This window comes from Hippoglossus stenolepis, chromosome 7 (genome assembly GCF_022539355.2).
Source record: "Hippoglossus stenolepis isolate QCI-W04-F060 chromosome 7, HSTE1.2, whole genome shotgun sequence".
NCBI lineage: Eukaryota > Metazoa > Chordata > Actinopteri > Pleuronectiformes > Pleuronectidae > Hippoglossus > Hippoglossus stenolepis.
Window position 1 is genome coordinate 21590695 of NC_061489.1, and position 17160 is coordinate 21607854.

Here is a 17160-nt window from a genome sequence, read left to right on the forward strand (position 1 = left end):
CTCTGTGACAGAGCAAATTTTTCACTGCGCTGACTTCAAATGGTTCAACCCCAGGGAAAAAAAAAGAGGAAAAGAAGCCGTGTTTTACAAGGCGGCCTGTTGTATCACTAATGCACATAACATGAGTAAGACATGATTTCAAAATCAGACCAGGGAGAACAAACTGTGTATCTACTTATACCTGAAAGACTTTATGCAACCCATGAAACAGACTAAACTTCTGGACTTCTTCAAACCAGGAGGTCTCTTGTGCGGACACTCCACCAATGACAATGTGGAAAAGGGAGTTCTCCAACTGTATTGGACTGGGAAGAAAAATTTGCCGAGGGCAAATGGAAAGGCTCAACATTTGTTTACTATGAGGAAATATCTTGTTTTATTTATATCCATCCATCGTCTTCCACTTATCTGAGCTTGGGTCACTGAAGCCGCCAGCCAAGAAGGGTATTCCAGACGTCCCTATCTCCAGCTCTTCCTCTGGGATTCTGGGGTGTTCCCAGGCCAGATGGGATATCTAGTCCCTCCAGCGAGTTCTAACCTTGACATATCCTCTTTCAACCTGAAGGAGCAGTGGTTCTACCCCAAGCTCCCTTCCCCTTTATCCATACATTACTAGATATTGCTGTAAAATAAATGTATGCGTATGTGATATGTATGCAATACTGGTCCTAAAATGTGGTATTTCTAATTTATTCTTGTTTCGTCTTTCTTGTCCTCCCCCTCGTTTCCTCTCCCTGTCTTTGTTTGTAAGGCGATCATTCTTCCCCTCTTTCCCCTCCCTCTCTTGGTATGTATCTATCTCCACAGTTTATTTCTCTTTTGTCAGTGTTGGTAACTGCAACCGACTGTTTATTGATGTTCAGTGGCGGAGACAAACTCCTTCCACACATCAGACATCCCCCCGCCTTCACCATCGTCCTCTCCTGCTGGCACTTCAAATTTGTTATTCTTTCTTTCTTTCTGCCTCACAGACTGAATATCGTGAATACAGTGTTCCGGCTACGAACCAATACTCCCAATTCTCGTTGACTACAGGGTGTTTGTCATTTACATGTGCGTTTTTATCAGGGCTTTATCAACTTTCTAAATTAATATGCATAACCGTATACACGTAGATCACTACTTATTTTGGCTGTAACAAAGCGACAGCTTCTACCACTTAATGGGGCAGTAAATATGTGTTTATTTTGAGCTCGACAAAGTTCGGGCCAACACAAGGTTTCTATTTAATCCAAAGTATAATGAACAATCTGGTGTGTGTTTGTGGCATAAACAGAATGATCGACTTTGAGTTGAAACTAAAACCTGCTTTAAGAGTTGAAACCTTCCCCCAGATGGGATTTTATTTCTGTCACATATTTGTCCTTTGTTTTATTCATCCATCTCTATATCACGCACATGTGTCTCTGAGGCCGATGACTAGATTCTGGCAAAACTTGGGCGAACGGTAGACATCATCACAGCGGTGTAGCATTTCCAAAATTATACAAATTACCCAAAGGGAGATGCCATAATTATAGCTAAAAACAAGCTTTGTTTATAGCAAAAGCTTTGGAGTACAGGTTACAGTAGAGTTTGAGTTTCACGCTGCAACATTACAGACTTAAAGAATCAGCGCTGAGGGAAATATTGTCCTTGTGTTTACTATAAGTGCCGCAGAATTTCCAAAAAGATTGTGTAAAGCTTTACAACAGTAGTGCAAAAGTAATCTGCAGATAATCCGTGATGGCTGCATGTGTAGCTGGAGAGGCTGTGGTGACTTCTTGGCCTTATAAAGCGAAGCTACGAATTAGCGGGCAGGCCGCTGGAGCCCATTGTCTTTGATTGAAACAGAGAACAATCACAGGCACGCTGAGATACACACGATTCGAAAGGGGTTATACCACGAGCGTGACGCTGTGCTTGTAAAAGTGACCGAAATTCAGCATGACAAGTTTGCAGGGAACAATGTGTGTGGCTGAGGACGCACATAAAACTCTTTCTTTGCCTCTGAGCGCAGGGTGTTTCTTCTTCTCTTTACTCTATTAACTTTCAAAAGACACATTTCACTTCTTTTATCTCTCTCTCTGAAATACATACAACATTCATCAGTGCCGGTGTTGACTGTGTGCACATCTGGAAGTTTACAGACACCTGAGCGATGACAAGGATATTTAAATGCAGCAACATCTGACAACCATCATCAGTGACGCACAATGACGCAGACTCACAGGACATGTCCATACATAAACAGTAACACACTGACAGTTGACTCGACCAGAGCTACTCCAACTGAACAAACACACAACTGATCACACACTCACACATGCATAAAGCAATCAATAAACACATAAGCACAAACACACTCCTCTGAAAGGTTATATGCACAGCGTTGGCCTTGTATCCATTTGACAGGCTGGTTAACCTGTCAAAATCCAGGTTGTGTTAAATATTGAAAAGAAAAGACAGAGATGCATTGATAAGAATGAGAGAAGGAGAGCTTCACTTGTTTCACTTCACGGTGTCTTTTTCTTTCGTACACACGCAGTGACGCCGACACACATTTTCAGCCGTGAGAAGAATTTCCAACGAAAACAAGATAAACCCTCATGTTTGTAACTCGGGTTTGAACAACATACACAACCTGTCATGGCTTTTTAGGATCTTTAATTATCTTTCCCCGACCTAAAAATAACGGTCACTTCCACGCTCCCTCTCGTTTATCTTTTCATATTTTCTCTTTACGAACTTTCCATTGAAGTTGGACTTTATTTGGGTTGATATAAACATCTCTTTAAAAACCGCATGGCTGATATGACTTCTATAGACAATTGTTGAAAATGTATTACTAACAAATGTCGAGTTATTTTAAAGTTCAAAGCTTTTTGTTACATAATAACCTCAGAAAGTCGCAGATGGACTGTGGGCTGACTGGGGTTTTCTGGGTGTGTGTTTCTGTTTTACAGATTTGGCCTGTTGTCTCCATTGAACTCCAGACAATGTGCAGAGAATCAATCATTTGGTTTTGGCGAAAAAGTTTACCATTTTCTTCACCCTGGGATGTAATATTCTTCTTCGTGTCGAATGGTTGTCTGACTTTATCAGCCACACTGCCCCCCAACGGATTCAGGTGGTACTGCTCCATTTTGTCTATATCGTCCATGTACGTAAGCTTTCAGAAGAGATGCACAAATATGGATGAAATAAACGCAGAGTTCAAACTGAAGGCTCCTTTCGTTTCCATATACAAATATAACTTTGAGTATAATTGAGCCTTAAACAACATTTAATGTCACGTTCAACTGATTTGGACGTTAATGTTCATACATACAGATCGTACAGCACGCAGCTAACGTCTCGACAAGTTTAGAGTTGCAATGCATGTGTTAGAGAGAGAGAGAGAGAGAGAGAGAGAGAGAGAGAGAGAGAGAGGGAAACTGCACATACAGTCACTGTATTTGCAAGTCTGTGTGTGTGCTTGTGAGTGTTTGTGTGTCATGTATAAATATATCTCTACAGGTTTTAAAGTGGCTTTGCGGTGCTCTGTATTTAGAGGAGGCCTGGTTAAATCTTCTCTCACCCCATTCATGTGGCTGGCTCTCTCTCCCTGCTTCTGCTGAGTCTTTCATTCTCCTCTCTCTCCATGTCCGTCTCTCTATCACACGTTCAATGCATTGTAAATCAAAATCTCTGTGACAATAATCATCTTCTCCTTCTTCCCACTCCCTCTTTTTTGTCACAGTGCTTCAAAAAAATGAATTGCTATAGTAGGTTTATATGTTCTGCTCAGAATGCAGGTTTTCTCATGTATTTGTTTTGCATTATAAGATAAATAGTAATTTTCCCCTCTGTGATACTGTATATTTCAAGAGAGAAATCCCAAACACTATACCACTGCAACATCACGGTTTGTACAGCCTCTCGTTAGGATGTCCACATTGGTGTTTTTCTTTTATTTCCTGAATAAATCCTTGACTCCTTGAAACTCTGGCGCCTTCGGAGGCTGCATTTGAAGACTTATTGCGACACAGCGGCGCGACTAGGTTGTCCCATTTCAAAGGCTCCTTAAAAATGCAGCTGATAAATGCGTCCCCCAAGCAACGGAGGCTCCAACATGTGGCTCCTTATTGGGTCAGGACTGGTGCTCCCGTGACAAACTGCTTTTCAGAAAGATAATGGTGGTGAAAAGCATTGGGACCAAAACGTCCAATGCCTACACAAATGTTCGGTCAATTGGGTTGAGCTATGATGACTGATTAGACCACGTTATTCACTTGATTGTCATTGTCATCAAATCATTCACTGACCATTTTGGGCCTTTTAGAATGCATCCGTCATGTTTCTGTAGTTTTAATACTACTACATATATCTGCATTCATTCTAACACATGACTCTATACAGCTAAACACGCAAACTGTATACTTTTTAAACCAACATGCTGAACTTATAATCTTCATCACACTGTAGTACTTGTTAAGTTACCATGACAATCCACATGAGTGATACCCTCTGCCATAATCTGTGGTAATGTAAATGGAAATGTTCTCAAAATAAAGACCATATTTCCCCTTCCCGCCACTGCTTACATTCACAAACTGGATCTCTGGCCGTTCAGTCAAAGGTTCTCTCTTAAAAAGGATAATCAAATTGGAAATGATTTATCAGACTTTGTTTACTCAATCTGTCTGCCATCTAAGACCCTGAAAACTTTAGCTCCATTTGCACTGGAAGGACAGAAGTACCGCCCTCTAATTTCAGACCAGTGCATTTCCAGCCAAATCGACAAGGTGGCACACGATGTTAGACCGAGTCTAGAAGCTGCCAATCTTCTTGATGGCAATTTTTTTTTTGTCGCAGTGTTTATTCTAATGTTTCAGCCTCAATATGGTCGTGATTTAGCAAAGTTAAAATGTTGCATGTAGCAGTTTATGTTAGTTATTCCTGCTGTTGAGTCATCTTAAGTGGTACATGGATGATGTAAAAGCTTCCAGAGTTCGTTAGCTCTTTGTAGCCAACATGTTACACCATAGTAACATAATGACAAACAGAGAACGTTTTAGATTTATTACACTGCACAGTTCCCTGCATGACACCGCAATTCAGAAGGAACCTATTCCCAAAATATTATTTTCTTTAGATAACGTGGGGATGATTTAACCCACTACAAAACCTGTAATGAAAGACAGGAGGAGTTTGTAATTAAGCCTGTGGTAAAGGAAATGATCTTCAATCAGTCATTCACCTGTTTATTCTTCTGAGAGGAGCTGTATATACACAGAAACATACACAACAGGATTTACACCCGACTAGGACACATTTCTGGGGGCACGAAAGGAAATATTACAGTTTCTTAGCCGCTCAATGAGTTGTGAAACACATGTGAGAGCCCGGTCTTTGCTTGAATGCGTTTGCGTGACAGCGAGACAGATGAGGAGAGAAGAACAGAGCGACAGAATCAGTTGGTGTTTGTTTGCATCTCTCCAAAGTGCACGGCTCGACGTGCAGGCCTACATCTGCAGTGTGTCTCTGACTGTGTGTGTGTGATCATGTGATACAGAGTATTATTGAGTCATTTGGTTTATGCGAGTGTGTTTGACTCTGATTACACCGGAGCAATAGCAACAGTTTGGGTTCATTTGTAACAATCAGACTTTACTTAAACAGAATAAATCACACGTCTAAGTTTTCACACACACATTCACTCGTGTCCAAACACTGAAAGAACGACTCTAGACACCTACATGTGTTTGCCCATGTGCCCGTGTGTGTGCAACATTAGCCAGTTCCACCCATGTAGTCTGTAGCCATAATAATGGTCAACAAAGAAAGCAGAAGCTATGTAGACCTCCCACAGAGTGAAAATGTTGCACATGAGAATGTCCAAGAACTGAAACATTCCCATTTACTTTAATCTACTGAATCTTGTGAAGTTGAGACAACTCCAAACAAGATCGTAGATATTATTTTATTTTCACCTCCAGTACCATATTTTTGTATTAAAACCCTAACTGTAACCTAAGGGTCTGAGTAGTCCTGACATGAATAGGTAAGTTGATCCAGAGATTAGGAGGAGCCACTGCCTGGTCACCTTTATTTGTGAGCCTACATCTCTGGACATCCTGAGGCTTCTGGATGCTCGGGAAAGATTACGTTTTCATGATTTCATTACCTTCTACAGTATGTGCATAGCAACTAGAAGACATACTCTTCTACCCATCACACCCTTGCACACTGCTGTGCTTTATAAAAGACACAATACCATCTGCATTGAAACTTCTTACAAACTACCTTCTCTTGTCCAGGGGACACAGGAAGTAACATATCAAGAGAAGGCTGAAGATACTTGTTAAGAGGCACAATTGTGACAATTTATTTACGTAAATTGACAAAAACTGCAGAAAATGGAAGCAACTTAAAGCATCAGGGTCTCCACGGCCAAAATAACAATCAGGAACCCACACTAACTAAAAATTGAACTCAACCACTCTACTGGAAATCCAACGCAAAAACAATAATAAATTCCCTGTCAGACAAGGACAAGAGAGATTTGTATCAAAAAGGGGTTATTTAATAACATGTCGGTCAGTGTAATATTTTCCTGGGACATTTCCAAAACTGTAAAGCTGCAATAAAGAACACAAGGGCATGTGGCAGTCCTTCAGCATTTTTTGACCCAAACGACAATTAAAATACAATTCATTGGTCAGTACTACTTAGACTGTAGATCGGGTTTCATCCACAACAACACTTAAAGAGATTTATCTTAAAATCTGATCGTCACCAACATGATTAATAGCAAGAAATTTGATATGAAAATACAGTAAATCGTGCACAGGGTAATGAATCTGGGTTGTATTTTATCCAGATTGATCATTGCTGAATCCCTGAATTTAGGAGTCTGACCCCTGGATTGTGGAATTTTCTGTCGAGTCTCGACCCACTAACTCATTGTGTTGCCCAGGAAACTGCCTGAGTCTTGGAAGAAAAAATGTTTGAAACAAGCAGTCTGGAGTTTCCCTATAAAAACGGAAACAGTGACTGAAAACTGAAAGTTTTGTTGAGGAAAAAGAGTCTTTTCTATCATCTTATACACATGATTGTAATTATGGGGGACATTACATTTGTTTAGTGGTTTGACTTTTGTTAGTGATGGAGTGTAGTGGGTATACGACTCCATTGTGCTTTTTTACAACTGAAACCCACACCGTCAACACACACGCATTTGCGCACACACAAATACACACACAAACGTGGGCCAGAAGCCAGTTGCCAGGTTTTTAAAGCATCCTTTAGGAAAAATAAAGCATCTCAAATCAGAGCTAGATCATTAGTCCGGTCTGTAAGATGGAAAAAAAAACAGGTCAACAATCAACAAAAGCTTCTTTCTTCTTAACTCACAGAATCTACAGCACGAATATCTTATCCTACTTCCTGTAATCCCCCATTTTTTAAATTGTATTTTATTTATTTCTCTCTTTTCTTTACCTGTCACCCAAGCTTTTTTCATTTTCTCCCCTCACCTCCCACCATCATCCTCCCATTCCTCATCATGCCTCCCCATTGGACTCCTGTTCTCCCTCAATTCTCTCCTTCTTCCCTTACCTCCTCCTCCTCTTCTTCCTCCCGCTCCAGCTTCCAGGGAGCCAAGTGTGTTTTTGATTACTGTTCTTGTGTAAACCTAAATTGTGATTAAACACTGTGAGAGTCTGTTTGGCCCTGCATCAAGTTTGCCTCCCTCTTAAATATACATAGAGACAGATACACACACACACACACACACTCACACACACACACACACACACACACACACACACACAACACACACACACACCACACACACACACACACACACTCAAACGCACACACAAACGCACGCGTAAAGTCAGAGACATGTATGTAAGTGGACATGTACAAACAAATGCAAGACGTATACAAACATAAGCAAAAATGCAGACGCAAGCAGAGACACAAATTACCAAACTCTGTATACACATTTAGCATAAAAGATCATACATAAGTCTACAGATATACACTACATACTGTACAGTCATACACACGTATGGACTAATTTTATACATTACAACCTCAATCACAATCATGTACACAAGCACACCCACACAGAGATATTCTCTATGAGCCTCCACACATCCCTATCTCCCATTACACTACACAGGTCAAGGAGAAAGTGTGTACACGCAGCTCCGTGGCTACTTCCCTCATCCAACTCACCTTTATTTGCGAGGTTAAATTACTACCACATGCAGCCTCTGTGCTATTTCAGTGCTAACGTATAAAAATTCTTAGCCACATAAAGAAAATAAAAAAAGAAATCTACAAACCTCCAGCCTCCCACGAACATTTCATAGGTTGTGGCCCTGCGGCTAACTAGCTAGATAGCTAGATGCTAAAGTAGGCAGCTGAAAGGGAAAGGTGTTGCTGCCGTGAACTTTTACATCGGAGGAATTTACTAGGAAACGCCGTGGCCTTACTTTATTCACACATCCAAATCGGAAGACAACACACTTCATAACTTGTGGCCTTTCGACTGACTGCTTTCGAAAGCTTGAAAACATCACTTAGGGCGTTCTTATTCACACACTTTGCAAACAACTGGTAGATGAGACGAACACAATGAGATGAAAATATGTGAATGTGGAAACTCACCCAAAGCATAATTTGACAGTCACTTTAACAGCGTGTTGTTTGGAAAAGAAACATTTTGAACTAGAAAGAACAAACATTTGAATGTGCTGCTCTGCTGTGAAAGAAAAACAACTGCGTTAAATTAGTATCCTTTTCTTCAATCCCGGTTGCCTGCTCTTACTTTAATATTAATTATCCTGCATATACACACCAGTTAAAACCCAATTACAGAACCAGTGTGTTGATTTAACCATCTATCCCTCTCCTCTGATTACGGACATTTGTTTTTATTATTTAAACGGTGATAAAGAAATCACGTTATCAAGAGTAACCACTTCTGCTTGAAAGTATACGAACACAATGAGAGGTCACACTATCTACTTCAATGTTATTTTTAGAAGCCCTGAAGGAATGTATGACATTTTTGGAATCAATCATATCCTGGATTTTCCAAATGTTTCAAATTATCCCCAATACCGTTGGCTCTCTGTTCCTGTCTCTCTTTCCCTCCTGGTTTTCGGTATCTCTCCGCATGTGTATTTATCTAAATATGTCCTGGGACAAAATCGCACTGCCGTCTGGGCTGTGGGAAACACACCGACACACCGACACACACACACACACACACACACACAGACACACACACACACAAGCAAGCCGCTAAGAGTAGCCTTCTTTTAGAAGAACTTTGGTCAGGTTCCCTTCCCTTCCCTGTGAAATGTAGGCCCTGTGGTGCAGCTCCATCCTGGAGACTATGGGCCTTCTGGTGCAGCTTGATTGCCAGAACACCCACTGCCATTTCATCTTGTTTCAGGAAGCAATAAACCAAGTAATATTTCAACATTGAACGTAAGTAAGATTGATCAACTTAACAGGAATGCCAGTCTGTACTGCTGAGTATGGACCCTGTGGTGCAGCTGCGTGTCTGGTCCTACAAGCCTTGTGGTGCAGCTGCATACCATGGTTCGTACTTCTGAGTCATGTTTAATTATTAAGAAGTTCTGTCGTGGGTGTGTGGTTTAGCATAAAGTCTGCCTTGCACCAAAACACACACACACGCACACACACACACACACTAACCCACACACGGAGGCCGACAATTCTGCATCCAGCGCCTGTGGTGTTAAAGCAGCAGGAGTGTTGGCGTGAGAGAGTCTTGATTTGTGTGCTTCTGTGTGTCTCTGTGTGTCAGTGTGTGTTTGTGTTTTTGAGACTTATTTGTTTCCCGCCAACACCCAGTGACGTGAAAACCAAACAGAGAGCCTGGAGACGAGTGAGGAGAAAACAGTCTCACGATACCTCACAGCATTACAAACAACAAAGCCGTTTGTTTGGTTTGTGTGTGTGACACAAAAGGGAGATAAAGAATAGCATAGATGGACGAGACGAGGCGCACGTGAGCTCAAGCAGTTTACATTCAACCCTCGCCGTTCCAGACCATTCCAACCAATCGCCACTGAGGCTCCGTCTGTCGCAGCCAATCACTGATCACACAGAGTACACGCACTTTCTGTAACACAAACCGTAACATTCCAGCAGGTAAACTATGGCAGTCGGCTCTAAATGGACAATTAGCCAAGATTAAAGCCAACCTCCTCGTCTTTCTCCATTAACTTAATTAGGAGGAAAAGACATCTCAAATGACCCCGCTCATCAGCAGCAGCAGCACCCTTTCATTCCTCTCTGTCCAGCGTCTTTTTCCCCCCCGACTTAACCAGTCAAGTTGTTTTTACAGTAAGAGTCAGGCAGGGTTACGTCTGTTCTTTCACATCTGGTAGCTCCACTAAAGCCCTTGCAGGTTAAGTGCCTTGCTCAAGGGCAACCCTAATGGTGCCGAAGAGCATGTCTCATTGACGTTCAGTCACGTCAATCGTTGGTGTAGGGATTTAGACTGGCAACCTTCCAGTTCATAATGTGTTGGACATTAGACTCGCCATTCCCCTAAATATCCATCCGGCTCTTTATTACAGATGTTGCATGTAGTTTCCTACTCTATAACTTCACTTTAACTTTGTAGATGTTTATCTAACGTCGTTATCCTACAATGAGTGTAAGCATTAAGAGTCATTCTCAAGGACAATTTGGATAAAAAAATCCCTCACCATCATCCCCTGTGGACAGAAACTAACTTCTCTTTCCATTGAGCCCAAACATTTTAGCCTGAATGGTTTGTTGCTGGTATCCCTGCTGTGATGTATTTTATGTGAGAGCAGCATAAAGATGGAGGGAGCTAAGCAGCAGTGTTGGAGAGAAGGAAGAAACTGAACTGAAAGATACTGGAAGGTTTACTACATACGAGCATATCTTAGATTCTTGATTAACAGGTTGTTTTGTTAGTTTTATACTGTTTCAACTGGCAAACATGGGAAAACTGTAAAATGCTAAAACATTGTGTGACAGTAGCACAAGTTGAGGAGGGTCACGAAAGTCTCGGGTCTGACGTCACTGTGCCCTCTAATGCAAACCAATCAGCTGTAACCTGAGCTCTTTCATGTGGAAGAGTGACCAGTTCAAACAGCAGTGCACTCTGGGTCCCTGCAACAACACTGCACTCACACTTTCACAGACGCACATAAAACATGTTCAAACTAAGGGTGGGAACCTCCGGGGCACCTCACGATTCGATTCTGATTCAGAGGGCTACGATTCGATGTTAAATTATCAATGCTCATCAAAGAAATGTATTTATTTAATTGTATGTATTTATTTTGCAGGAAACATGACTCGATCATGTTCTGTCTCTACATGAATGGGTCAGTCTGGGTCAGTGTTATTAGACATGAGAGTATAACAGCCATCAGGTCTCTTAGCAAAGCAAACCTCTCTGATAGAGTGATGCTCAAAAGCAGTCTCAACCAACAGATTGCATTTTTCCATCCGAGCCATCATGGTTGTTGCTTTTCAAACCAGACGTTCACAGCCTGTATCGAGCAACTGTGTTCTGCTCAAAGCCAGAGCTTAGCGTGTGTGATATTGTGTGTCTGTGTGCATGTGCTGTGAGACCACAGTCTCTGCAAACTGTGGGGGGAGATGACCACAGACTACACACACTGAAAGCCACAGACTCCAGTCCTCCATCTATCTCACCATCCCCATTTTGACCTCCCCCCACTCTGCACCAAGTGGGGCCACAGACTCCGGTCCCTCCATCCATCTACCCGCAGCCTTCATCCACCACCACAGGCCTTTCATCCATCCATCCCCCTCACATGACCGCCCTGATACCTATCGTTCATCCGTCTTTGTCAATCACCAGCCACACTTACTGCTCAATTAAAACATTTTCCAATAAGAGAAAAAGCTCTCTTCCATTAAATCCAATGTTTTGTTCATGCCCATAGGTTCCAAGACTCTGGTAAAACCTATTATCCAGCCTGATACCTCTTGCGTCTACCTCCCACCCTCCTCAATAGCAAAACCTCCGACCTATTCCTACTTTCCCTTAATGCTAGTCCAGCTCCTTCCCTCCCCTCGCATCTCCAAACCTCAGACCACAGAGCTTTAATAGGAGGGTTAAGAGGTAATTCCTATCACACTGCCATCATTTAATATCTAACCAAGGCTGACAGAGAGGAAGGTTATGAACCTAAACCAGAAAGCCACGAGCTAACCTCCCCGTCTCCTCCTCCTTTCTTATTCTCATTCTCAGCCTCACTCCCCCCCGACTTTTTTGCCTTCTCTTTCCTCTCATTCCACCTCCATTTTTGCCTCTTCTGTGTTTCTCTCTTACGCACGCTCCCTCTATACGCCTTGCTATTTACATTTCCGACACTCAATTTGCAGAAAATCACAGCGCGGATGAGATGAAAAGCACCGAAAAGAAAGAAGGAAGAGAAAAACGAGAAAAGCGGACCGAAAAAAAAAATAAAGAGCAGGAGGAAACTCCAGACACTGTAATTTAGACTGTGCTGATGGCAAAGCAGGGATATAAAGAAAATGAGATTTATAATGTTAAGTTTGGAACACGTACACCCTTTCCACTCTCTTACTGAGAGCTCTATAGGGATCCATATTCGACCGGTGATAAATAAAAGCTATCGAGACCAATTAGTGGTTTAATGGAATAGTGAGCCAGGCAGAGGAGGAAATAAGACTGTCACTCATGAGAAACAAGAGGAAGGGTCGGAAAAACGCAGTGTCATATGTAAATGTGTGTGTGTGTGTGTGTGTGTGTGTGTCTTCCACTGTGCTTCTGACTGTGTGTGATCCGACAGTTGACGTAAATGACAATGTGCTTTCAGCCACAACAGGCTACTTTGCTGTCTCCAGCGATAAATCACACGATGCCACAGAAATATAAAAAACACATGATCAGTCAGTGCGAGTTTTTAATAGAAGGTTCACGAGGTGCATTTCACTCCAGCTGTTTGAAAACACTTCTGGAAAACCTGTTGTAAGTTAAATGCGACAAAGTGCGATGGAAAAAACATTCACAATGACTTATGGATATCATGTGACTTGTCTTAGTGGCCTCCAGTTGGTTTTTAACAAATGTATATACTGGACAGGGCTGTAACCTGAACTCTTTTAAGGGCAAAGACCTTATTTAGTTGTTCAGTATTCACAGAACAGAAGTGGATGGAAATACACATAAATTCACATTTTCTCTTGTCGATTTTCTGAAAACTTGGTTAAACTTTATGATCCATTTGGAAGGAAATCGCACTACATTGAAACCCACTGAAGATTTCATCTCCCTGTGGCTTTGCTGCAAACGCCAGAGGCCATACTGATAAAGTGCTATACATAATACAAACCATATTTTTGATATGCTTCACGGATACATATTTATTTAATAGACTGCAAGCCTGGAGTGCAGATTGCAATGAGAGACACATATTTACTAAATGTTTTGCTGAGATAAGACAAGCAGCTTACTTTAAAGGTTAATGACAAAGCTCCTTTTAATGATCATTTATTTAGTTTTCAAAGTTTTTCTGTATCACCCAATGCGCTGAAAACTGAAAAATAAGATCTATCTATGATTTGCTGTAAATAAGACCTGTGTTCATGTTGGAAGAATCATACTGTGGACAGATATAAACTCTCCAATCAATCAATCTGCAATCATTTGACCTATTTATCTGGACAGTTCAGCTCATTCTAACTCTGCAGAGACTCTGGCTTCCAATTGAAAATCACTAAAACACCATGAACAGAAGAACAGAAGGTGTTCTGCCTTGTGAAAACAATATTTAAGAAAAGAGAAGTGACAAGTTCCCAGCCCTGATATTCCCTTACAACACATACAAATACCAATGAAGTATATCAATATGATTTAAGCATGCACACATAGGAACATCATATATAAGCCCGGGAATGCAGACAATAATTATTTCAGACACATAGAAAAGGAGATATGCACCAGAGCTACACATACGCACAGTCTGTTCCTCCAGCTTCACTTGAAGCCAGCCCAATATAAACAGCCATAAAGTCTAGAAGGTGTTTCAGCCTTCAGCCTGAGCTGACAGAGACTCTCTGAGGAGAAGGAAAATAGAAAACCTGAGTCGAAAGAAAGAACTGAAGAAAGAAAGAATGAGTGACTCTATGAGACTGAAAACAGAGAAATAGAGAGAGAGAGATGGAGATAGAAAGAGAAGAAGTAGAGGGTATGTCTGGAAGGTGAGATGAAAGAGAAAGAGAGGGAAGGTACGTGGGACACTTCCCTCCATCAGTGTGACCTTCTCTTACACTCCGAGGACTCTGGGAAAAGTCCATACTCCCGTATAAAAATTCCTCACCAATCCAAGGAAAACATTCACCCCAGGCACACTTTCACCTCTTAAAATAATGCGCACACACCTACACACACATATATCTGACACGCACACTCTTTTTCACCTCTCACCAGGAGCACAGAGCAGCACTGTGTCACCTGGCACGGGACTTGAACCCTCAACCCGGATAAAAGCACTGACATTGCACCGTGACCGTGTTTTCAAATGGATCACGTAACACATCAAAAGAGACAGAGAAGGGAAGTGAGAGGGAGAGATATGGAGGAAGAGATGGAGAAAGATGGGAGCGTTGAGGAAAGAAGGATTGTTGGATGGAGGGATGGAAAAACAAAATAAAGGTGTACTCACAGTCGTCCTAGTTTGGGGTTGGACTGGAAGAGAAGCTCTGGGAGAACCTGGAGTTTATTTCTGTTCACACGACTGCGGGGACAAAAAGAAAGTAGAGTTTAAAGTGAAAAAAGTTTGAGATGTTTGAACCTCAGCATGAACAAAACGAAGCAGACACTCACACTAATAAATCACTCAGATTCACTTTTGTGTGTTTACTATCATGGAGCAGCAGAGAGCATCACCTTCAAGGTCAGAGGATTAATGGTTCAAAGGTGAAACTCATGGGAAAGTCTGTCTGGTTTCCTGCGATCGTGACCCACAGGTTATCACGGTGTGCTCTCTCTGTGTAAGCTGCAGATATCGTGCTGTAAGCTCTTTAAAGCCAGTTATCACTATCATTCCTGCATGTGCTTTAACCCCAGAGGGAGAGAAGGAACAGCTTTGCTTTTCGGAAGATTTCCAGTCGTCTCCGCAGCAGTGGAAGATGTGTTAGGATCAAGTGAACTTTAGCAGGACAACACATTTTAAATACATTTTTATGACAGTCTTAATCTGGTTTGTCACTTCATGAGAAGAAGACGACCGCGTATCTAATAACCATCATCTTACTGACCTAAATGTTCCTTTGTCCAGAAATTCATACTTAATATTTTTCTCTCATGAATCTGACCTGATAGATTATCCGTCCTGTATTAACCCACTAATACTAGTCAAGATACACAAATCAACAACCACATGTCACAGTTTAAAAAAAGGTATATATGCCCAGACGAGGTTCGGACGCAAAGAAAGTAACTGATTTATTACATATTTGAAAGGACATAATGTGAGTATTTAGCTCTACATCTATAAGAGTGGATGGGAGGTTATAACAAGTATCTTCTGATGTATCGTTCTCATATAAAAAAATCTATTTAAACTTCTATGTGGTTTTGTAAGTTTAAAAGTTTAAAGTAAACTTTTGGGGAAAATGTGACAATATTTGTTATGTGATGTGCTATGATAAAAACAGCAATGCCAACCAACTTACAGGCAACACTTGTCCTTTGTCCCATTAGTATCTCTACATGCACATATATGACGAGAGTATGGAAGTTAAAAACAACTATATATTAAGATCAAAATCAAATTTACATGTAGTTAATTTGTTCAAATTCCAGGATAAAAATGTTTTTTAACGTCACATCTTCTACCTTGCTTTGTAATTCAAAAGTTCCAAGAAAACATTACAGGTATTTTTTACCAATGATAAAAGGGCTGTTTCTAAACATAACAGTTTATGGAGTGAAAACCCTTCTCATACCCGTTGGTTAAATACAATTCAATGTGAACCGAGCCTGAAATGAACACATGGCAATTATTTAGAAAGGAATGAGAGGCACAGGGAGATGGAGTGACAAAAAAAATGGTGTCAACCAACAGAAAGATGTGTGCGTGAAGAGTAGATTGGGGGAGAACGACATGCCTGCCTGTGTGTGTGTGTATGTGTGTATGTGTGTGTGTGTAGAACGAGGGTGGGGTCTGCAACAGCAGAGATAGATGAGGACAGTGTGAGGAGAGGGAGTGAAAGTGTTATCAAGCTACCACAGCATTTGGCTGAGAAACGAGGCGTGCGAGGGGAAAAAGAAAAGCAAAGGAGGGCCCGGGGGTCACAGGGTCACAGCGTAGAGTCTGCGCTGGAGAAGACACAGACACCAACCTTTAAACCGCTGAGATAATGATAATAAGACCATGACTCCTGTGTGCACCAATGGAAAGAGAGTTGCAGTCCAAAAGGAGATATCCACCATTTGAAATAATTGACCCCTGCTCCGAGAAAATAACTGCTGGTACTAAAGTAAAGCCCATGACCACCTACTATTACAGTTATGAGTCACTTTAAGACGTTCACTCACAAAACCGTTATGACTTTTAAGAGAAGAATCCTTTGTGTGTTTTCATATAATAATGACGAGTTTTTTCTGCTTGGAACCTTTGAGATATTACAAACCCACAAGTCTATGGACACTATATTTTTAAATTTGGAAAAATTGTGTCTATTCGGCAGAATACGAGTAAAGTCCGGCAGAAATGGTTTGGAGACTAAAGGGAACTGGTGTCACTGGATTACTGCCAGTGACAAAAATATAAAATAATATAACAACTATAAAAAAGTAATAATAATATAAACCTATACAACCACCTATTTCAGACCACCTCTGAGTCATTTTTTGTTTCTTTCAAATTAGAAAGAAGATGAATGAGCCAAACACATGACCTTATAATTCATGTTTTAACACAAATGAATGTCCTCAACATGTTTTTCACATTGTGACTCCATAAATCACACAGACTCAGCACCAGGACCTCTCACCCCTCACCTTTCACCCTGATCGGCACAACATCAGAGTCACCGTCACTATATTTTGTGTTGTTTTCTTCCAAAACAGAAAAAGCAAAGTTTAGTTTTATGTCCAACTGACTAATT

At 41.2% G+C, this 17160-nt stretch overlaps 1 protein-coding gene across 1 annotated transcript in view; it reads right to left on the reverse strand.

Moving 5' to 3' along the window:
- Positions 1-17160, reverse strand: part of slit3 (slit homolog 3 (Drosophila)) — a 229262-nt gene that overhangs the window by 187393 nt on the left and 24709 nt on the right. Inside the window, exon 4 of the mRNA XM_035161697.2 lies at positions 14712-14783. Coding sequence (XP_035017588.2) covers positions 14712-14783 — 72 coding nt within the window. The remainder of the gene's footprint in view (positions 1-14711; positions 14784-17160) is intronic.